This window comes from Hyalella azteca, unplaced genomic scaffold, assembly GCF_000764305.2.
Source record: "Hyalella azteca isolate HAZT.00-mixed unplaced genomic scaffold, Hazt_2.0.2 contig12167, whole genome shotgun sequence".
Taxonomy (NCBI): Eukaryota; Metazoa; Arthropoda; class Malacostraca; order Amphipoda; family Hyalellidae; genus Hyalella; species Hyalella azteca.
In genome coordinates, this window is record NW_025942131.1 from 27747 (window position 1) to 52390 (window position 24644).

Consider the following 24644-nt stretch of genomic DNA (forward strand, 5'->3'; position numbering starts at 1 on the left):
CTTTATTGCTTGTGTTATTGCCTCGCCTGCTTTATTGCTTGTGTTATTGCCTCGCCTGCTTTATTGCTTGTGTTATTGCCTTGCCTGCTTTATTGCGCGTGGTATCGCCTCGTCATTTTCATGGCACTTTTTTTTATTGAATCGTCGGGAACTTAAATTTTTTTAATTTCACAAAGTGCAAAATAATTTCCTAATGTTGCCCGAAGTTTTTATGCTTGAATCATCAAAAGAGCCACATTAATTAATTTCACGATCACTTGAGTCTTTCATTATTTTAAAAATTACTGATAAAGCAAAGTGGTTACCCTTTCGAATTTATTTAAAACGCAATTATGTTGACTTCTCAATATCATATTTACGTGAAGGTAAAAAAATTTTGTTCGCCACCATTTTTAGTTCTAAAGCTAATAAAGCTATTAAGCGTGACCGCGCTTTTCCTGCTAAAACGAAGCGGTATGTGCAGTTTATTTTCCGTAAGCTTAATTGTGCGACGCTAAAGCTCCTCAGTATCTTGCATTTTATCCATTATTTTCTTCTAGTATTTTTAATCCATTTTTAGTTTCCGTTTATTCGTATTCAGTGTTGTAACTCATTTTACGCGTCTTCTATTCTGCAGGCCTCGTGATACTTATTGTGCTCTGAAAATTTTTAAATTGGAAATTCAAACCTCATTGAATTTTGACTTTTCATTTCATTGAAATATTTATTAATAACCTGATCCCTCTCTTTTCTGAAAAATTAATAAGTCACGAGACAGATCTTTGTAATTTTAACCTCGTGTTGGAGTATTTATTTGTAAAGCGCGGTTACTTACAAGTACAGTGAGAAGCTTGCTCAATATGTTAAAAACTTTTTTAACATATTTTTACTGTGGTGGTGGTGAAGGTGGTGTTGTGGCGGTGAGCAGCACAAACGTCTGCTCACATCATTTTATGCTAAAATAAAAAAAAAAAAAATTACAATATGTTTTTCCATCATGTCGTTCAATCAATATCTTGATTTCAGTTTTTAAGCTTTGGTATATGTACAAAGTTCAAACATGAAGATGAGTTAAAAAATGACTTGATGGATATACTGCGACGTAAATAGCTGTTCATATCATGTGCGGAAAAAGTGTGCCTAGATCCATATACGAGAACTATTAAATGCTATATTACGCTATAGCTGTTAGATTACTCGTTTGTATTTCAAGTCTTTAATTTCACCTGGTGCTGATCTCAAGATTGAATGTGATTTTTGTCAAAACGATAGCTCAGATCTATTTAGGACTTCAATTTCTCATTGATTTTATTTTTTTTTTCTGGGACATTGTTTCGGATTGCGAAATCTAGCGAACTCATTTTTCGGAAACAACACTTCAAAAAATGCAAAGTTTCCTTAGACAGCCTTGTGCGCAAGACTCATTTTATTTGGCTGCAGTGCACACATCTTGGTGAGGGGAAAGTCTACGGAAGTTGAAGCTAACATTTCAGTACCTACTTCTCCTAAACTGGCACAATAATAAGGCTGGATTGTTTCAGAAAAAATGAATCAATTGCTAGAACCAACTGATGAATTAACTGAGAAGAAGCTGCTGCTAAGCGGATGCATGGCTTATGGCGTGGTCATCAATTTACCGTGAGACGAAGAACCGAGTGTCTGCTCTTGTATGGGGAACTCATTTATCTGTAGAACTCAAACTTTGAATCAAAATGTAAGTTTATTAAAGTGGTTGCATTGACAATATGAATTCTTGGTTTAAAAATTCTTTCAAAAACCTGCAATTGATATTTCTTCTACGTTTCTGCTTAAAAATTGTTGAACGCTATGTTGCTGCTTAAAATTTGTGGAATAATGTCCCTAGAATACTTATACATGAATGCTAGGAAAGGCTTTGCGTTTCTCGCTGCTATTAAGGCCCCGGCACTGCACCTCGCCCGGTCTTCATTAAAGTCTTGTAGTTTCACGCATGGACGAGCGGCTTGGGTGAGCTTCCTCCTGCCAGGCCGTGGCTTAAGCCGTCATAAATAAGTCTTTATGAAGCCATAAAGGAAACTTTGACAGCTCACAATATCCAACTGGCGCGCCTACTGATCGCTTTTTTAAGCTTCTTCCCCTTATGAACTTTCCGATTGAGAGGCGCCCCTGGTTAAGGTTGTGCCTTGCATTGGTTACTTGTACTCCAAGCGATGGTTCTACTTAAGTAAAACTTGCTCGACCGTGAGAATCAGCGACTTCCATCATTCGCACTAAAAGGTCTCCGCTTATTTACCTCGCGAAGCTATATGGGCCTTCTCCAAGCTATATGCATGGGCCTTCTCCAAGCTATATGCATGGGTCTTCTCCAGGCTATATGCATGGGTCTTCTCTAAGCTATATGCATAGGTCTTCTCTAAGCTATATGGGCCTTCTCCAAGCTATATGCATAGGTCTTCTCTAAGCTATATGGGCCTTCTCCAAGCTATATGGTTCTTCTCTAAACTACTTGGGCCCTCTCTAAGCTATATGCATGGGCCTTCTCGAAGCTATGGGCCTTTTCTAAGCTATATGGGCCTCTTCTTAGCTATATGGGCCTAAACTTTCTCCCTCTGTCGCTATCAAGTATTCTTGATGCACGTCCATGTCTGATCTTTCAAGGTGTGTGGCTGATGACACGCGCTAAGGGATGTGTAGACTCATGCGTTTATTAATAAACTTTCATATAATATTACGACCTATTATTACTTGTCTACTTACTTGGATCTTTTTATAACATCTGATCAGCGTTGACGGTCTTTGTTCCCTTCGCACTTCCCACTATATCCGTTACCCATCTTGCATGAGAGAATGTGAGAATGGCCTAAGTCAAATGTAAGGAAATGATCATTTTTCATTTGTAAAAGTTTAAACTCTATTGTAATTTTACAGCTAGGTCCGAAATAAAGGCAAAATTAACGCTATGACCTTGTCTGCAACAAAGGCGCAATTAACGCTATGAACTGGTCTGCAATAAAGGCAAAATTAACGCTATGAACTTGTGTGCAATATAGGTAAAATTAACTCTATTATCTTGTCTGCAATATAGGCACAATGAACGCTATGAACTTATACGCGTTATACTATGAACTTATCTGCAATAAAAACAAAATATACGCCCTGAACTGGCCTGTATAAAGACACATTAATGCTCTCAACAAGCCTGTAATAAAGACCAATGAACTCCTTAAGAGGCAGTGTGCCCTTAAGTTACTGTTCACCCATATTGTCATGAAGTTACAGTTCTCCTATACTGCCATAAAGTTACAGTTCACCCATACTGCCTTGAAGTTACAGTTGACCCATACTGCCATAAAGTTAAAGTTCACCCATACTGCCATAAAGTTACAGTTCACCCATACTGCCATAAAGTTAAAGTTCACCCATACTGCCATAAAGTTACACACATCTAGATGTGTATAAGAGACAGGCTATGAACTTGTCTGCAACAAAGGCCCAATTAACGCCATGACCTTGTCTGCAATAAAGGCACAATTAACGCTATGAACTTGTCTGCAATAAAGGCAAAATTAACGCTATGAACTTGTCTGCAATAAAGGCACGATTAACGCTATGAACTTGTCTGCAATAAAGGCACGATTAACGCTACAAACTTGTCTGAAATATAGGTACAATTAACGCTATGAACTTATCTGCAATAAAAACAAAACATACGCGCTAAACAGGCCGGTAAAAACACACATTAACGCTCTCAACAGGCCTGTAATAAAGACCAATGAACTCCTTAAGAGGCAGTGTGCCCATGTTAAAGTTCACCCATATTGCCATAAAGGCACAACTAATTATCAGTTATATAAGCGGCTGTACATATAAGAGTGAAGTTGTCGCACCGACGACCATGTCATGGAGGTTGAACAGCGGCGACGACGCTTGAGTTGCTGCCACATAACCTGAGCCTCAGGGGGCTGGCTACGTCGCGCCCTACGCGTTCTTGTAACTTTACGCTACCTCGGGCACTTCAAATTACTGATATGCTTCATAATTTCTTAGAATTTAAACAACTTGTGACGAATAATAATACGTGTCAACATTAATAAAAGCGCTTAATTTATCTTCTGAAATTGTTGGCTACGACTGTTGTTTGACTCCTCGCAGTGGCGCTAATCGCGAATTTGTTGACACTTGCATTAACAGCCATCAGTCTTCGTTGAAGCGACGATTGTTTGCGGTTGGTACCAATCAGCGTCCGTTGATGTCCGTTGATACGTGTTATTCTAGATAGAACTTTCTAATACATTCTTCATCGCCTATTCCCGTGTTTAGCGTTTCATTCATGGATGATATAATGAGTGTTTCAATTACCACTGCTGCGGCACAGAAATTACTGACTGTCTTACTAATTCATCAAGTGATACCGACCACTGACACCGACCTATCGTTGGCATTGATCAGCCATAAAAAACGTTATTCTAGTTATTTTTAAATAATCTGGCACACTGTCCCCCAACTCTGCGACGTTTGTGCTGCTCTGGCACACTGTCCCTCAACTCTGCGACGTTTGTGCTGCTCTGGCACACTGTCCCCCAACTCTGCGACGTTCGTGCTGCTCTGGCACACTGTCCCCCAACTCTGCGACGTTCGTGCTGCTCTGGCACACTGTCCCCCAACTCTACGGCGTTCGTGTTGCTCTGGTGCATTTTCCTCAACTCTAAACACCACCTCATTCAATTCTTGACTGTGCATGGTCACGTTTTGCAATTATCTGAGCACTCAAATCCATGTTCTGGTTCCGTGGGGAGTACCTTGCCTAGGGACGGTTTAGAGGCCGACACAGATCGCATACTGCGAGACCTCGACAGAAATTTCATCTTCGGCTTTGGCGCCGAGTTATTTACAGGCATTGATTGAGTCAAGACTCAACATTGGTTGAGTATCATGTTCTGTTATTGCATGCATGGGGCGTGGCGCAGCAAAGACACTCATCTCGCGGCTGCGTGGCACGAGCAAATCACTCATCTTGCTTGAGCGATGCAGCCATGCCACTCACCAAAATTAATGCCATTCACCCTCATCCATTAATTTGATTAATGTATGAATTTTTTATTTTAAGTGCCGTGAAATAAAATAAAATTAATGGCGTTCAAATTAACAACTTAACTTGCTGGGGCCATACTTTCAAAAGTCGCTAAGTGAACGTAAGTACTTACGCTCTAATTTCTTGTCTATGATTGGTGGATTTTGCTCAAAAGGCCGGCAATGATTGGCTGACGAACTTACGATCTCTTAACGTTTTTTGAAAGTATAGGCCCTGGTGTCCAGACAATATCACGTGAATATAGAAAACTTTTTTTCGTCGAGCTTAGCGTCTCAACACTTGCGTACACATTTGTATAGTCTGAATATTTCTCCGTTGTAACAACGTACAAATTTTAATTCACTACTTGTCGCCTACCCTATACAATCACGCGGCACGAGCTTCTCTTGCGTTGTAATTCAAGCATAAACAGTATTGTGGTTATAATGAGAATTTAATTCAATAAAGCCATTGCATGAACAGTATTTAATCCTCAGCGACAGTAGACAACTGCATGATGATCAAGTATAAGGTCTCCTTGAAATCAATGCTTTCCGCCTCAAGTAATGCGCTATTAATTAAAAAGGAACCTTCATGAAATCCAAACTCTGCGCCTCGGTCCTAAATAGATAAAAAATATTAAGCTATTCATGCAGCACATGTGCTATGTATGTTTGCTTTTTTAAATATAATATATCTCCAATAAAAAATTATTTGCGTACAGTAAGGGGGCATAGCATGTTATGACGTTCACTACTTTCTACTTTTCTATTTATGTTGGTTTTTTAAGTGTAATATATTCCCAACAAAAAATTATTTGCGTACTGTAAGAGGCAAAACATGTTGAGACGTTCTCTACCTTCTACTTGAAGAAGCAAGGGCTTTTTTTCTTGTTGATGCTATCTGACAACCGAAGGCTCTTTTATGACCATATTTGGAGTTCAAAAGTTCAAAGGAGAAGTTATTGTATCTTTTGTTTACCTGTTGTATTTATTTATTCTATTCATGCAACACAACGGAACTGTATTAAATTCTTAACAGCATACACATTACACATCGGTAGACACTCACCGTGGGGCTAATCTAGCCATCTTATTGTTATTGTTCTCTTACTATAAGACTGAAAGTACATGTAATCATGTCGGTGCAATGACACTTATTGACCAACTTTCCAGGCTATGTGATCAATGCTGCGATGCCCGAAATTATTAAGGTAAAATGGCACCGTGATTTCTTAGGTCTTGAAAGTGAAATTTATAACTTTACCTAATATCTAGCAATAAAACCAAAAACACCCGAATATGTTATATACAACAACCATTTACATGGCTACCATGCATATAAACTCCATGTTGATGGATAATATGTCGACAACATTTCTCACTGCACAGAAAGGATACAATGCCGATTTTTTTCTTATCATTTGAACAAAGCAAATCTCGCACACACTCTATTTGTTCATTTCTATCCTGCGTTACCCAGGCTTCTCAACCTTTGTTTGTACTCGTGTTTGCATGTTGGGCTATTCCTACCTACGCGAGTAAGGGTGGGAGAAAAATAGAGGAAGGTGCGGGATGTAGCAGACCTTGTCCAAAAATTTCGCCTGGCAATCATGCATGCCCCATGCATCGCAATGCTGGCTATGGCTGCTTCTTCATCCCAATTCACACCTCTCAGCCGACCTCTTCTCATTCCCTAATCCTTAATTAATACAACCCTTGTGACAGTTAAATTGATATAATACTTATTAAAGTGCCCTAATCATTCTTTTCTTTTGTTCATATGGTGTTGCTGATAGTTACTCGTATGTCGTCTCCACGTGATATTTAAATTGATATAATACTTATAAAAGTGCCCTAATCGTTATTGTGTTTTATTCTTATGCGGTTGCTGATGGTTACTCGTATGTCGTCTCCACGTGATATTTAAATTGATATAATACTTATTAAAGTCCCTAATCATTTTTTTATTTTATTCTCATGGTGTTGCTGATTGTTACTCGTCCCCACAGGTCGCGGTGGCAGGTGATGGCCGAGCGTGGAGCGCGCTACAGTTGGGGAAGTGGAGGGGACGACAGAGAGGGAGGATCTTCTTCCCCTCGTCTCCCCCAACACTCTTCTCCCTCACGCCTACCCTCACTCCACCTCCCCGCTTACGTCAGGAGAAAACAGGTGATTTCTCTTCCTCCCCTCAGGGAAGATATCCTTCAGGTGCTTGAGCAATTTCTTTCATCCTATAGTGCGTCCCATGGGATTGAACGCGCTAGATGATGCGTGTTGTAAGCATGAAAATTTTCGTGTTGGTCGCGAGTTGTCGGGGCGTAAAGTAGGGTGATCTCTTTAGTGCATTCAGGCCCCTAACGAAAAAATATAACTCAGTACTCACTGCAGTGAGTGACAGAGAGCGCATTTTCTCGTCGACGAAAACTTGAAGTCACGGGCGGACGGATAGACAGACAGACAGACAGACGGACAGACGGACGGACAGACGGACATGGCGAGCGCAGTAAATAGTGATTTTTTCCATAAATGAGATACCTATGCACTAAAAACATCTCATTTATAACTGAGTCGATGTTATTAAGGTGAATAAAACTCGAGTGAACAATTTGTCTTTATCTTATTGAGCTTTTTTTTTCATTTGAAATGTCTGAAAAAAAGCAGCGCTCATAATTCATCGTTTCATAATTTGAATGTTATGCCACACGTAGAATGAAGTAATTTTAAAGTAGTTTAAAAATATATCGTTATTTACAAAGTTTATTAAATATTGAACAAACAATAAACCTTCCAAGATTTCGTTATGCTTGTGTAAATTCGGCTGAGATGTGCCAATAATTTTTTTGATTTCATTCAGTTCAATAATTGTTTTGAAATTTCCCTGGACCTTGATCTATGAACAATTTTCCTAAAATATATTTATGCTCTAATATCAATTTTTGCTTAGGGTAACGGCAGCCGCGTGGCCAGTGCTGATGGCGCCGGACACAGGCCTACCGCGTTCCTACACAAGGAGTCCTACAGAGATCCTGGATCTCCTACCTCGAGAGACCCAAGATGGCGGCGTAACGGGGGCGATCCTTACGACGTAGGACCGCGCGGCAGTTTCAGAGATCCTCTGGACTACAGAGACGATCCCAGTTGCAAGGAACTCTTACGGGACCCTTTGCGGGACCCATTGCGGGACCCCCTGCGGGACCCCTTACGGGACCCCCTTCGGGACCCCCTCGTTGACCCCATCCGCGACCCGCTGAGGTCGTCGGTGCGTGACCTGGGCGGCTACGGGTCGCATCATCCCACTGAGGTGAGGGGACGGCGCCCCTCTCATGGTATTGGGGGGCAAGCAAGATAACTAGTAGTGAAGGTATTGTGTTAATTTGTATCTCGTAATAGTTGATTTAAATGACCAGAATATGGATGATAATGGTGAAGGTACGATAAATCTTGAAGAGTCTTGATATCGTTGGTCGGGTCTTGCACTGATGACGGCACGCAAAAAATAACCCTTGATTGGAGTATCGCTGCTATGATCTATCCATTATATTGGTGTAAGTTGTTTCATATTCCAGCAATTGGTTCCTTCTCTGTGTTGCTCCCGTATGGTCATGAGCGACCAAATTTTCCCGCGTTTCCAGTCGTTACGATGGCTTTTCAGGGCGTGGCATTTTTAGAATGAGTATTCCCTTCCATGCGTACCAATGTAAATCACACGTGTAAATCTTCACTTTCTTTGTCCTATAAGCAAATGCCTGCAATCCCTCCCATGTTTACTCAATCAAATATTACCTTTTAAAGATTACCTTTCTCCTATAAGAAACGCATCTAATCTCCCACGTTTATTCAATCACATTATTCTATTACAATCAAGCTGTAGCCGGCAATAAATCACTCAGTATCCACCCTCTTCCCCAGATGGTGATAGCACCCCGGTGTTACCTGGACCTGTTTGACCCCAGCATCCCTGTTATTAGGGACCCCGCCCTGGACCACCCTCAACCCTCCCGACCTTCCCTCTTGCGAGGGGTGGCAGGCAAACTCCCCACCCTCACCCCGCGTGTCAAGGCTTGGGGTGAGTCCTCATTTTTCTCACGCATGATATTAAAATGATATTAAAATGATATTAAAATGATATTAAAATGATATTAAAATGAATATTAAAATGATATTTAAATGATATTAAAATGGATATGAATCCACATCTCCGTTGCTCTGTCCTACACGTTCTTGCGTACCGTGTCTCTCGTTCGCTTCATTATTGTAATTTCTCTCTTCCCTCACTGTCCTGATATGTCTGACTTCATAACTGATATTGATTAGTTTCTTGATGAAAAATTGACACTACTTTCATCTTGCATCGAATTATTCGATTTCTTATGTTCTTATTTTCATTCATCGATAGAGTTGCTCAAAGCAGTTTATGTCCCTTTTCCAAGGATAATGTATTCTTACGTTTACCAGGTAGTATTACATTATTTTACTATTCTTAACTTAACTACCAGGCAGTATTACATTACATTATTATTCCTAAGTTAACTACCAGGGGCCATATATACTTTCAAAACTAGGTTTTTATTGTTCAACTTGTTCTCGTGTAACGAACAGGTTTTATTGTTAAACTTGTTCTCGTGTAACGAACAGGTTTTTATTGTTAAACTTGTTCTCGTGTAACGAACTGGTTTTTATTGTTCAACTTGTTCTCGTGTAACGAACTGATTTTTATTGTTAAACTTGTTCATCTCCGCTATTTGCAAGTATTATTGTTAGACAACCGTCGTATTGATAGTGATGATGTATCACCACAACCCCAGTTATGACGTTATAATATCGTTGATGAATTTATTATTCACAATAATTACTATTTAGGTTCGTATTGTAATCATTTTATATTATTTATTATAAGATGTTGACGGGTGACCATATACACAGGCTGGTGGTGGACCGCCACCTGGAGTTCCGAGGCATCCCGTACGCTGTTCCACCCACCGCCGACCACCGCTTCATGCCCGCCCGTCCCGTCACCCGCCACACCCACTGCTGGCCCGCCACCCTCGACACCACCGCCGCCACACCCGCCACCTGCTGGCACTATGACCCCCAGGTGAGGGGACGTGGGGGGAGGGAAACAAGAGGGTAAAAAGGATATAAATTGACGAGGGGAAGAGGGTTAATGAGGGTTAAGTGGGGGAAAGGGGAACAAGAGGGGAAAAATTGTATAAATTAATATAAATATATTAATTTATATTAATGTAATACTACTTTATATTATAAATTAATTTAAAATATTAATATATAAAATAAGAGGGTTAAGTGAGGGGAGTGTTCATTAATGCGAGTGAAATATGAATTGTTTGTAAGTTTCCTTCTGAATAAATGATTATGTTTATTCAGATGGATAATAGAATACATTGTGTACCACCTGCCTGCGTGTTGCATGATGTTGTACCACCTGCCTGCGTGTTGGTGAGATGTTGTACCGCCTGCCTGCGTGTTGCATGATGTTGTACCACCTGCCTGCGTGTTGGTGTGATGTTGTACCACCTGCCTGCGTGTTGGTGTTATGTAACTGTTTACGGTGCTCTAGGGTGCCGTGGTGGGGGGAGCGGAAGACTGCCTCACCCTGGACGTGTTCACCCCACAACTGGGGTATGACTCACCCCTTCCTGTGGTGGTTTATTTGGGTGGGGCGACGATGGGGGGCGGTGTGCATCGGGCGCTTCTACGGGCGGCGTTTGGGCGATTTTCATCCAACAGAAAAATGGTGCTCGTGACTCCGAATATTCGAAGGGGGGTTTTGGGGGTGATGCCCCACCCTGCTGTTGCTGAGGCCGTGTACCCCCACTCAGCGGGGGGTCAGGCAGCCTCTGACGTCATCGCAACCCTCCAGTGGGTTGCCCGCAACGCTGAACACTTCGGTGGCAACCCACAAAGCGTAACCCTGTTGGCCCACCGCGCGGGAGCGGGCCTTGTCTATCCGCTGCTGTCGTCCCCGGCCATCAAAGGACTCGTCCACAGAGCCTGGCTGTCCGCCGCCCCGCCCCTCTTCCCTGTCGTCCAGTGGAGGGACGCCGTTGACTCTTTCGCCCGTCCATCAAACTGTTCTAATTTAGCCTGCCTTCGTCGTCTCGCCCCTCGTCAGCTCATGGACGCCATTGGGGACGAGTATCGTCGGTGGGACGGTGGGCGTCCCTGGCTCGTCGCGGACGGCGTCTATATCTCCTTCGTCCCTGCGGTGCCGACCATCCCGCTCATGATCGGTCAGCAGAAGCTTCGTTTACTTTTCATTTCATTCCAGGCTTCTGAAAATTATCTTAATAGGCAAAAAAAATTTTTGTATTTTGACGATATTTGCAAAAACCATATTTGTATTGTGTCGTTATTTGCTTGAAAATTTTTCTATTTTGACGTTATTTGCAAAAACCATGTTTGTATTGTGTCATTATTTGCTTGAAAATTGCTATTATGTCATCCTAATTTTCATCTTCCGTTCCATTTTTTCGCCGAGTCTATAACACAGTGCAATTTTTCTGTAATGTTAAGCCCATTAAGCCTCGCTACATCCACGGCACGAACTTTCTTATTGATGTTACAAATCTCAGCTTAGTGATCATAAATTTCTAATGAACCTCGAGTATACCGTCGGTCTTTCAGCGGAGGAAGATTGCTTTTTACTGTTATTACATTCAATTGTATTTTGGTTTCACTCTTCACTGTGAAACAAACATTGTTCCTCCGAAATTTTTTAGAAATATATGAAAATTGCAAATATATGTAAATCATTCAGGTTGAACTTTTTTCAATGTGGACTTAACACGAAATGATTTATGTGGATTCACGTTTGTTATTTGTATAGTGGAACATTGCCCTGAAATCATATTCAAAATTTGTATTGCGTGTCTTANGTAATTATTGATACTGTGATACTGAGATTAGTTATTGATACCCCGGTACTGAAAAACCTTGTAACCTGCAGTTGCACTTCAAGTTTAATTTTTTCGTGTAGGTTTCGGCTTTTCAGTTCCAATCTACGATCATTGTCACTGCGAAACGTTGTGGCTGTCGATAATGTTGAAGTTATATTTTGATGTGTTATATGACACTTTTATTAACATAACATAACATAGTGATGTCGGCGCTGAAGTGTAGGCCTGATGTGGCCTGTCGCCGATTCTTACTTTTCGTGCCTTGTTCATAGATCTAAACTCGTGTCATTTGACCGGATCTTTTCATGACTGGCGATTGTTTGAAGTAGCTACTAGACTTCCACCGGGTTCGATAAGGAGCTACTGTAGGCATTTCAAATCTGAACATATATTTTTCCATAGCTTTATCTAGTCTGTTCTTGAACGCGTTCATACTTGGAGCGCCAACGATGTCATATCAACGATGTCACATCAAGATGAATAAAACTTGGATAACATCGAAACTTATATCCTTTTAAAAATATTTTACCCTCTACCAGATTCCCCCTAGACTCCCCATGGTACCGGTCTCCCCCTCCCCTCCCTCGCTTCCCGCTGCAAGAGGCACGGCGATTGGTGGAGGCATACAGTGACGTCATCACTGATCCTTGGCTCCTATTGGTCACGCTGGTGAGGGTTGCCCATCACTGCAGAAACCCTACATATTGCCCCTATTGTTATCTGTATTTTACAACACTTCTCTTTAACTTCACCTCTTGTTGTTTGTTTGTTTGTCTGCTACAAATCTTATAATCAATATTCATTCAACAAACTTCTACCTTTCGGAGAAGTCGGAGACAATGCGTGAATCAATTGACAGAATCACCAAATAAAATAATGAAATAAATTTAAATTATTTTTTCAAATAAATTAACAAATTCATTGTACATTTGTAACATCGGAGACACCGGCCTCTTTAGAAGTACTATGGTCTTGAAAAAAGTATTTTTTGAACGCATAATCTTATTCTAATGCTTGAGACCGCAAAGCCTACAATGAGAACTCATGATAAATATACCGATAAAATAGCATGCAGGTTACGATGCTTTGTAACTTGTAATTCATAAGATAAATTAGTTTTCAACTAATTTTTTAATAGATTTAGATATATGACTAGTGTAAACTGTAAGCTCAGATGTTTTAGAAGTTTACTTCATGTTTCGACTTGATGAAAATAATAAAAAAAATTTATTTCAAGGTTTAAAATTTTATTAAAGGTTTCAAGGTTTAAATAAATCCTCAATCAGCCCTCAACATTATATATAAAAAATTAATTTCAAAGTGTTTATCTCATTGTTTTAAATCATTTTCTGTATAATACCACGACTGAATTGTTCACTCCGTATTTCAGATCAGCGACGCGATGTTCGTGTGTCCCATCCTATCCCTCGCTGGCCAGCTGTCCCGGGACACCACCAAGGGTCCCCACGAGTCCACGTCCCCACATCACTTGTCCCCACACCTCCACATCATCGCATCGTCCAGCCACCCGTCGTCCCTACATCAGTCCAGCTTCTCCGTCTACTCCTACATCGCCACCCGACCGCGGCCTTCATCGCTCGGCACTCTCGCCGACCCGGACTCTGACATCGACGCTATTTTCGCGGTTTTCGATCAGAGAGACGAATTAATTGATGAAAATTATCAAAGATCTGAGAATTCAAATCCCGAGGCACCATGGCAACAAAAGTCGGAGAAAAAATCTCTATATTGGCGTGATCGCTTGGATTTTCAATCACCTCGAGATGATGATTTAGACCAAGATGAACGACCGCATGGTAGTCCAACGTCTTTCTATTTCAACTCTCTCGGTTCGTTTCAAGGAAAGCGTGTGACAAGGTCGACAAATATACCAAGACGAGAAACATTTCCCATGTCCGAGGAGGATAAATCTTATGTGAAAAACATGCAGGAGATATTTTCATTGTTTGTTGAGGTTGGTAAACCTGAACGCAGTTTTGCCACACCGGCACACGTGGGGACTTACGTTGTGGGTGAGAACGTCACCGTAGAGAAGCGGAAAAGCCTGTGTAGGTTTTGGGAGAAGTGGAAAGACTTGGCTAAGAGATACTAGTTGCTTGTCTTAAATTTTAATTGTTGAAAGATTAATTTTTACACCGTAGTTTCTTGTTGTTTCCCACGCTGGAAAAGCATCCCTTTTTCGCGGCGTGACTAGTTGTAACAAATCACGTTTGTTGGTACGCTCTTTTCAGTACACAATATTTTTCTAGGAATTGATTATGTGTTATTTTTTATTATGAGCTAAGGTTCTCTGATCGTCTGTAAAATTTGGAGTTACCTCCTGCAGCCGTGCAGAACCTATACTCAGTCCAAAAAATTATATATTTCTTGCACTCTAAGAAATTAGGTTTTTGGTGGCGATCAATTTTTGATCATTGAATAATATTTTCACAGTATAATCACATGATGGCATAAGTAGCATCAATCACGTCTGTTGTATTTTTGCAAACTCTATCCAGCGAATAAATCCTGCAGTTCAATGAAGTTGCACGTCTACGGAGGTCAAAGATGTATATTTTTAGCGCATTTTCTAATTTATGGAAAAATGCACTATTGTGCTCGCCATGTCCGTCTGTCTGTCTGTCCGTCCGTCTGTCCATGACCTCAAGTTTTTGTCGACGAGAAAATGCGCTCTCTGTCACTCACTGCAGTGAGTACTGAGTTATATTTTTTTGTTATAGGTCAGTATCTTCTGAACTCGTCCTTCTGTAACTAACACTGCCATTTCTATAATTAATTGTAACTAGGTTAAGAAAAGTTGTACGTAGAAAGTTTACTACGTGCGCTGTAACCGAAGCCAAATGTGAACGGCAGCAATATTGTGAATTATGTCTAATTATTTCTTGAAGGAATGACGTCCATTAGTGATAAAGAAAAAATAAAGCTTGTTGGTAATGAAGCCAATAAGATCCATAATCTGGGTCCATGCAGATGAGGCTTCTATGACATTCCATGTGACCTATAGTGTCACTGTCACTGTCAGTGAGTTAAAATATGTTCATTGATGACATTCAAGAAGCCATTGTCTTTTACTCTTGTTTATGTCTGCAATCAAGTTCTGAATCGCTGATTACTGTAATTATCTCGTTTTTTTCTGTACAAATTGTCATTTGCTTACAAATTTTGCTTGTTGCCTATTTTTGCAATGATGTTGGTTACTTTTACAGGCCTATTGATTTCCAATTCACACGGATATAGCTGTACATTTTGTTACTTAGGAGAGTAGAGCTCTACATTTTACGATTCATGTTGGAAGCATCAATTAAATTATGTTAAAATGTTGCAGTATAACATTATAGTCTCGCTGTAACCATTGACGATGCCTAGAACAAAGTTTTTTTTTCTCTGTACATCTGAATCGTTAGTTTATTTATTAATTATTTTGAATTCCAAATTAATGTAAATTTTCCAGCGAAATAAGCCCAGCTGAGGCGCGTGCAGCTTGCGAGTCTTGCCAGGAAAGTTGCGTTTCGACATAAATTGATTAGTCATTGCCATCATTGACCAAAAATTAATTAGTCATTGCCATCATTGACCTAAAATTAAATAGTTATTGTCATTCAAATCATTTCTTGAGCAGGACTTTGATTGACTAAGTATTCACATTAGCATTTCATGATAAGATAACATTCAATTCGTTCGTTTTAGTTTCTTTCATTCGATTTAAAGTATGAAAAGTCTGTGTCTAATGTTCTTTAGTCTTCACTTATTAGACATATTTTATTTTCTTATTCACTCGAGTCACCTCGGAGTTTTTGTCACCGAAGTATGATCAAGCCCAGTAAAAAAAATTTGTTTTTAATAGAAAATGCGGCACCGTTTCTGAGCCTTCCACCACTGAGCTCGCGATGTCTGACTGCATGTCCCTCCTTGTCACCTGTCCCTCCTTGTCACCTGTCCCTCCTTGTCACCTGTCCCTCCTTGTCACCTGTACCTTCTTGTCTCTTCGAGTTACTAACGCTTCTTACGAGTCAGCTTCAGCAGCTGGCCCATGAGAGTGATTGATTTGAGAAATTTTCAATAATTGAGACGTTCCATTTTGCTGGCGATGTTCGTTTTCGACTTCCGGCGCGAATTGGCTCAATAAACCATAAAGCGCAATAAACCATTCTACCACTATTACCACAAAAGAGGTGAATCAAAGACAAAGTGAAGTTTATGTATATCTGTTGTGATTGTTCATTTCTTTAGTTTTCTTGATGAGAGTTATAAGCAAACTTCTTATGAACCTTATCTATTTCGCATTAATTATTAAAATGCAGGGTTATCGTAATTAGTTCTGCAATGCTTCTTATTAATGCTGTTTGTGAGGTACGGCCGCCTCATAAACACATTCAATGCGCGCACGAGACAAATGCTTCAAGTCTAAATAAATACGGTTAAATTAAATATTCTTATTTTTTTGTTAAAATATCATGTTAAATGTTATTTTTGATTAATTTTATCGCTCTTACTCTGAATCATTTGCAGTGATAACTTATTATCGAATTCGGCTGCAATTATCTCGGAGGATAAAACATTTGGTTTGTAAAAAAAAATAAGCAACAGTTATGTTGTGTTTTGCTTCTAATTTTCGTACATTTTGTAGGATAAATATCAGATTTCATGCTGTTTTTGTATGAATTAAAACTCCGGCATATTGCAAATGACTAAAGACAGCTAGTGATGTAGGATCACTAATGACGTTAGATTGCTGTTGACGTTGGATTGTTAGTAATGTGGTATCACTAGTGACGTTGGACAGCTAGTGACGTTGTACAGCTAGTGACGTTGTACAGCTAGTGACGTTGTACAGCTAGTGACGTTGTACAGCTAGTGACGAGTCGCTAGTTGCGTAAGATTTCAAGTCAAGTCGATAACTCCATTCCTCCTTCAGCTGTGATAGTCCTATTGTACATTGCTGTTTGTTTACGAATAAAGGAATTTTTCAAACACTTCGGTGCTTTATCTAAACCTCTTTGATCTTGGAGTATTTTTTCTTACTTCGTCCTTTCAGGTCCAGCATTCGTAGGGCTATAAAAAAAGGACATCAGCGCGTCAAAAATTTACAGATTATGCGACCTACTGGGAGACGTATTATTATGTTGGAAAATCAGGAGAATTTTTGAGCCGCTTATAAGTGCGTTATATCGCGCGACTTTGAACTTGATGGACAATCTTATTGATATTCTCACTTCCATCGATCTCTGTCGATTTTGGCTGTTGAAACAGTGCGGACGTCGGCGAAGACTGATGAAACGTTTTCACGAGACCGATTTTAATCGCATTGTTAATTTAGAATTGGATGCTTTAAACTAGCGTATGTCTTGCACAGGGAAGGCAAATTTAATTGTTATTCGTAATATAAGTTAAATATAAATTTAAGAAGGAATTCGCATTCGTAAAATGTCTATAACTCAAAAATAGTAGGGAAAACGAAACTATATATTTATTTGAAATTGTTTTAAATAATACGGACATTTGGATTATAGAGCACCCTGAAGACCTATGGTATTGTAATTTGCCCAAAACAATGAAAGATTATCTAACTGTTCATACGGTTCTGCTCTGTATGATAAACCTGGCGGTCGTGTCAACTTCTTTCACACCTAACTACGCTGACCTGTGGCTGCTAACTAATGTATAATATCTAAATGTTTCGATGGTGAATCCAAATGCAGCGTAAATTGTTGTAATTGTTAGTCCCTTTCGAATTCTTCATCCGTTAATGTTATACGCCTCTGACCAGTTGAAGTTACTATCAGAAGGTATAGGGGTATAGATAAGTTACTATCAGATCGAAGGTATAGGGGTATAGATTGGCTTTCAGCATATCTGAAGCAATGTCTGCTAGAAAATATCGTTCCTGATGCGCTGGAATTGTAAATTTAGACTTTTTTCTTTTTGAAATTACTTGATGTGTTCTTTGATTCTAAGTTCTTTCTTAATTTGGTAATTTAAGCAGACTAGTGATGCAAATTCGTTTTTTAGTAATTATTGTTAACCTTGAACATCTTAAGCCTAAATTTAAGCATCACTATGGAACCCATTCTCACGTGACGCGAGATGCTAGCCAAATCCATCACAACAAATGGGCCTCACGAATGTCAAGTGCGGGATATAGAAGTGTCGGCACTGAAGAAATAGGCCCATGGCCTGCGAGTTCGATCCATTGTGACGCTGTCCTCCGTGCAGGCTCGATAAGCCTCATATCAAGTCATTTATTAAACAAAATTAAAATTGAATAGAAGTGTGAGTTTTCTGCATTATGTATGAGAAAAATAAAAATAACTTACGAAAGATAATAGGTAAATATTTACCGAAAGAACTCATGATATAACGGATCAAACTTATGAAAGAGACGTTGAAATGTAAAATTAAAATTTTGAATACAAGTGTGAGTTTTCTGCATTAGGTATGAGAAAAATAAAAAGAACTTACGAAAGTTAATAGGTAAATATTTTCCGAAAGAACTCATGATATAACGGATCCAACTTATAAAAGAGACATTGAAATGTACTATGTTTTATATTGTACGTTTATAAACGTTTTCGTATTCATTCCTCTTGTTGGGTCTCATCAAGGATAAAACTAATAACATTAACGGGTTGTAAATCGATAAGGAAATAGGGTTCTACCATTGACGCTGTCATGCAATCTTTGAAAATTTATTGGCAGCCCGAAAAGATGAATTGAATTTTATTGCAGGGAAGACAGGCATCGTCTTTCTATATTGGTGGTTCAACCTAATTTTCTTCAGCCTGTTCACTCCAGAATAATACAAAACAATTCGTGTTTCGTAAAAGCCAAACGAATTAGATTTGAAAGAGAATAGCAAAGTCTTAATTTTATTACAAAATTCTTACGAGGCGAAAAAATCCCATCATTTACTTTATGAGATATGATTAATATTGAACGGAGATGAGAACAAATTTCTTTTTACCCCACGACAGATAGCAATTACAAAATTATTATAAAGTGAATTCTATCATTTACTTTATGAGATATGATTAATATTGTACGGAGATGAATGAAAACACCTGAGAGCAATAGGTGTTTTTCACATTTATTAAAACGGGCATAGAGAGGTAACTTCATCCCATTAATTTTTACACACTTATTTTATATTGAGCATAAAAGTATTCTTATACCCCTGAGAGCATTAAGTGTTTTTCACATTTATTATAACGGGTATAGAGAGGTAACTTCATCCTAAAACTTCCTGTTAGCTCCCTACCAGTTATTACAATAAGCCAGTTGCAATGCCTTCTCGCCCTCACAGCCCCCGGGTTTCTACTCTCCATCTACCATTCACCTGAAGAACCACCACCCCCCGCCGTAGGCTGGGGCGCCCTGAATCTACCTGATCTACCATTCACCTGAAGAACCACCATCCCCCGCCATAGGCTGGGGCACAGGGGCAGCAGTCTGGGGCCATGTCATTGTCGCGGTCGTGTGTGCTGAACCTGAAGTTGTCGTGCGCAGAGAAGCTGTCGGATGCGTTGCCGTGGTAGCCCGAAACGCTCAGCCTATAGGCGCTGCTCTCGTTTGCCAGTCTACAGTGGGAAAAATATGATAAGAGGAATCTTAGTGAGGTCCTCCTTATAAATTATGTATATCGAGACACAGATTTCATTTTTTTTTGGTCGGTTAATGTGGTTACTGTTCTGAAATTGGTCTCACGTATATGGGCTTAGAGTTAGCACCGATCGAGTGTTGTGTGTTTCACTTCTAAGCACTCAGACTTGCATATCTCACGACGGTCGATCCAATCAAAGATTGTTATATTTGTAATTGGGATTATGTGACGATATACATCCATTTTTTCTACTTAGAAATTCAAAGCAGACTTCATCGCAGCAAGGGAACAGAAATACCATGAATCCTTTTGATTAGTAACGGTCGTGTCCATCCCGTTATTGGAGGACACATTACTTACAAAATATGTCCTGAAAATATGAATCGATGTCCAGCCTCTGAATCAATAAATATAGAGTTTGATGCACGTATAGGACTTACTTGAAGGAGTCGTACTCGGCAACTGCATGATTGCCTTCAAAATCCCACAAGTCAAACCTCAGCGTCAAGTCCTCTTCTTGAGACAGTCTGAAAAATGTATTCACCTATGACTAGCAGCTCTGGTAGATTTTTAATATTTAAAATAACCTCAATTTTGTTTAAGAAACATTGCCTGGGAATGCTATTCACATACTGTACAGGGGTTAGAAAAACTGGGTTCTGTAGGCGCCCGTACAGGTCTGCTGTTATTTTAACAGCCGTCGTTTTTGGATTGCCCCTCACAAATCGATTTAGGTACCGACGATCTCTTTCAAACGACTTCGACTTTCAGCCAGACCGCTACTTTGCTGAGGACGTTTTTCCTTCTTTTTCAAAAGAGGTCATTACTTTTGAGACAGTAGGTACCTCTAGAAACGTCAAGCACTCGGGAAGTGTCTATCACACTAGCACCTGCCATACGGGCACCAACAATTTGGTTCTCTTTGAAAGTCAGAGAGGTTTACCGTTTATAGGTTATAGATTCGGTTATAGTCACAAAAATGTACTAAAAATATCCGTAATCATGGAAATATGTCACATTTTCATTGGTTATAACATGTTCAAAAATTACGATGTCAAAATGTCAGGTGTTTTCCCTATTTTCTTCAACCTCTGAATATCCATTCAATAACCAAGTATTAGCTGTCGCGTTCATATTTTCTAGGTTTCGAACGGACAGTAGAAAATCGAATGGAGCTGCTTTAACNTGTCACGTTCTTATTTTCTAGGTTTCGAACGGACAGTAGAAAATCGAATGGAGCTGCTTTAACACAATGAACTCCTTACCTGTGAATGTTTTCGTTTCCCCACCAGAATTCCCCATTAAGGTCCCCGAAACCCTTTTTGTATTCCTCCCACGAGCGAGTGAAATTTAGGGGATCGTGATGTCCAGTAAAACCCATCGGTGGACCGCGTCTCTGGATCACCGTCCAACCCTTGCCGGGCAACGACTGGTCGCAAAACCTGAAGCGGAATTCTTGATGTCACTGACATGGTTAAGGTGCTGTAAAAGTGGTTTATCGTTATCGTTACATATTTTCGTACTTGACAAGTCTTAGGTGCTTTTTCTTCGGGATTTATCACAAAATTTGCAGAGAAATGGGTAAAGTAATAGAAAAAGCTTGCGCATGTTACAGACCTGACGAAATATGCTTGTTCATCAGGGGTCGTTTGAGATGCGCCAGGTAACCTTACAATGCCATTAACGGACACTGTGTGACATCCTAGTAACCTGTGACAGTGAAAACATTAAGGAATTAAATTAAAGTCAGCTAAAACTTTGGTAATGCTAATCAAAGAAAAATGTATTAACGTTATGGTAATGAGTACCTCTTAGTTTTTGAAACCTTCAGAACCACGGACTCGGAACCAATGATGGGCGATGTTGAGGATCCTTTTGAGGATATGCTGTGGTTGGGAGAAAATGGAATTTTGGGTCCTGTGCTATTTAGTTCTTTTTTCTCCATCGAAACGTTTACGCTACTTGTTTGTTGGGTGTTGATCCCGTAGTGCACATTTATAATAGAGCTATCATTATTTTCTGCTACTAACGTAGGTTGAGGTGGTGGTAAGGCAGTTGCATCTCTTTCTGTTGCTACAGATGTTCGACGTATGTTTTTCACTAGGTGGGACTGCCTGTTTGGACGAGGCAGGTCGCCTCGGCCGTTAACCCGTTCAATAGTTTGATCTATTGCATTTGTCCACAAAGCCGCGTAGTTTGCTGATTCTTTCCCAGGAACAAACTCTGCAAGGGTTTCGTTGTTTGGAGAGCAAAATCGTTGCTCGACAATCTTCAGCAGGCTGTTGATGGCATTTAGCGTGTCCCGGTTCTTATTGCCTATAAGCTCTCTCGTGTTGCCAGCCTCTTCTTCAAAGCGGAACGTTGACGCTTCCACGGTCTGCAAGGGTTTCGTTGTTTGGAGAGCAAAATCGTTGCTCGACAATCTTCAGCAGGCTGTTGATGGCATTTAGCGTGTCCCGGTTCTTGTTGCCTATAAGCTCCCTCGTGTTGCCAGCCTCTTCTTCAAAGCGGAACGTTGACGCTTCCACGGTCTGCCAGACAGACGATGACGGTTAGCTAGTCTTGTCGAAATTACGGGATTAAATCATTTTAAACGTACTGAAGTCATAGGTTAATGCCCAGCAGATGATGAGAAACGTCGATATCACCTTACTGGTAGCACGAGAAAAGCTTATGTTAATTCACTATACACTGTACAGCCTGCGAATTCAAAAATATATATGATCCGGGCATTTAATTTGAAGCACGTCCGAATTTTTGTTTTAACATAGATCCGGATATTACGCTGAATCTTCACGTAAATGCAGAACTAGGAAAAAGCACTGTTGGACTCAGCAGTTTTATTTTGAAGCAGTGCCGTGATTATTTCTTGGGCCATACGTGTAGCCAGCCGTATGATTATTACCTGGATAATAAATTTGACTATCATTATTTTCCGGGATATATGTATGACCAGCTCTATCATTATTACCCGGGCAATATGAATGCCCAACTATTTAATTATTACCTGGGCAATGCCTCGGAGCAGCTCAATGACTGTCTTGGACTCGTCCCCTGCCTGCAGTTGGTTCGCTGAGATTATTTGCTGAGATAGATGGTAAACAACCGCATTTTCTTTTGGAACCATGCATAAGAGATAACACCATTGATGAAATTGAACTAGAATTACGTGTGTTTTGACGTTCGTAATGTTCGTTCGCAGAACAATTTTACGAATTTTTAATAATTTTTAATGTTCGTTCGCAGAACATTAAAAAATCTTACAATTATTTAATGAGCTGAAATTGTTTTTAACTCTCCTAAATCCTACTGCCGCTTCATTAATGTATATCTACCATACATATATGAATAAATAAAGACAGAGGCATTTTACTGGAACGCCACTTGAAACAACACAAATTTTATTGCCTGGAATTCATCGCTGGCGTCCGTACCTCTGTTGGAGTCGTGGGGGTGACGAACGGGGCGACTCCTGCTGCCGTGCACCTGCACAAGCAGCGATGAATAAAATAATAAATAAATAAATAAGCCCGACGATATTTGAGTGCATTATGAATACTTTACGTATATCCGACAAAAATTTCTTAAATTAATAATATATGTGAAACTACCCACTGCTGTCTTAGTAGTTAAGGGTTTGTTACGGTAAATAATAGTCGCTGGAAAACGTTTTATTTGAAAGAAGGAGCAAATCTTACTACGTTCTTGTAGTAGTAGTCGTATTTTTTCTTATGGTATAGATTTCTTGCACCTACTGCGTGCTGTGGATTTATATGTTTCGAACATCTATGTACGCCAAAAACTATCTAAAAATTTCAACTTTATAGCTTCCTATATGAGTAGGGAGTGTCCGATCTGAAACCATTCCTCCTTCAGCTGTGATAGTCCTATTGTACATTGCTGTTTGTTTACGAATAAAGGAATTTTTCAAACACTTCGGTGCTTTATCTAAACCTGTTTTATCACGGAGTATTTTTCTTAATTGGTCCCCTCAAGTCCCAGCATTCGTAGTAACGCTACGAATGCTGTACGTAGTAACGCATTTTCTCATTTATGGAAAAAATGCACTATTGTACTCGCCATGTCCGTCTGTCTGTCTGTCCGTCTGTCCGTCCATGACCTCAAGTTTTCGTCGACGAGAAAATGCGCTCTCTGTCACTCACTGCAGTGATTACTGAGTTATATTTACAGTAGACTTAAAAACTTTCAAGTAGACTTGAAAACTTTTGATAACACTCGCCGTGGCGCATTACTATTATTGAGTCAAGATTCTAATTTCATCCAGATCCATTAAGATTTCATAGAAAGCTTCACGCTGAGCATATTTAACTACGCGCGCAAAAATTTTTCGTCTTTTCAAAGTGTCTATTATGACTAGAAATATTTTTATCGAAAATTGGTCTAAGGTGCCTAACATAACGGTATATTCTTAACCTCCAAATAAAAAATTCTACGATTTTTCTTGGTAGTATCCCAAGAAATGGACGGTTAAGCTGCTATTCTTCTGCGACAAAACTTCGTTTATCTGAGAGAATTCAGAAATGGGAATTCAGATGTACATTCACAGAGAATGGTGTCTTGCCCGATAAATATTGACCTTTGATTATAGTATAAATTTATACTTCCAAGTTCATGAGTTATCTGGACTCGTGTACTATTCAACGATTAAAATCGTTACAGAATTTATTAATGTTATGGTTCTTCTGCTAACTATACCTATGCGAAGTCGGACAAACAAATGAGTTTGGTCTCACTTGATTGCCTCGAACCCAAGATGCATTCACGGGAAATTTTCGAAAGAAATCAGCTGAATCAACCAACCAGATAGATAGCCATGCATGACAGTGAGCACCGTAGAAGGCTTGACGTGTTTTGTATTGGTGTTCACCGCTGTGAAAAAATTACCGATTACGTGATCTACTGGGAGACATATTGTGTTATTTCGGTTAAATTGGTTAAATTCGGAGTGATATCCTACTTACGTTGGAAAATTAGGAGAATTTATTGAGTCGCTACCAAGTGCGTTAAATCACGCGACTTTGAACTTGATGGACAATCTTATTGATATTCTCACTTCC

The 24644-nt window shown here is 39.8% G+C and overlaps 2 protein-coding genes across 2 annotated transcripts in view; one reads left to right on the forward strand and one right to left on the reverse strand.

Annotated features, from left to right (window-relative positions):
* The window catches only part of LOC108672358, a 36544-nt gene extending 21980 nt beyond the window's left edge, over positions 1 to 14564 (forward strand). Inside the window, exons 2-9 of the mRNA XM_047883161.1 lie at positions 7041 to 7200; positions 7976 to 8332; positions 8941 to 9097; positions 9631 to 9655; positions 9955 to 10126; positions 10610 to 11343; positions 12488 to 12617; positions 13339 to 14564. Coding sequence (XP_047739117.1) covers positions 7057 to 7200; positions 7976 to 8332; positions 8941 to 9097; positions 9631 to 9655; positions 9955 to 10126; positions 10610 to 11343; positions 12488 to 12617; positions 13339 to 14061 — 2442 coding nt within the window. The 5' untranslated portion in view covers positions 7041 to 7056 and the 3' untranslated portion in view covers positions 14062 to 14564. The remainder of the gene's footprint in view (positions 1 to 7040; positions 7201 to 7975; positions 8333 to 8940; positions 9098 to 9630; positions 9656 to 9954; positions 10127 to 10609; positions 11344 to 12487; positions 12618 to 13338) is intronic.
* Positions 14565 to 19362: 4798 nt separating this feature from the next.
* On the reverse strand, positions 19363 to 21940 carry LOC108672359 (ficolin-2-like). The gene is made up of 5 exons (XM_018160004.1): positions 21375 to 21940; positions 21184 to 21276; positions 20832 to 21008; positions 20007 to 20093; positions 19363 to 19543 (listed from the first exon to the last, which is right to left on the reverse strand). Exons 1-5 carry the CDS (start codon positions 21509 to 21511, stop codon positions 19363 to 19365), a joined length of 675 nt encoding a protein of 224 aa, XP_018015493.1. The 5' UTR covers positions 21512 to 21940.
* Between the last annotated feature and the right edge of the window lie 2704 nt (positions 21941 to 24644).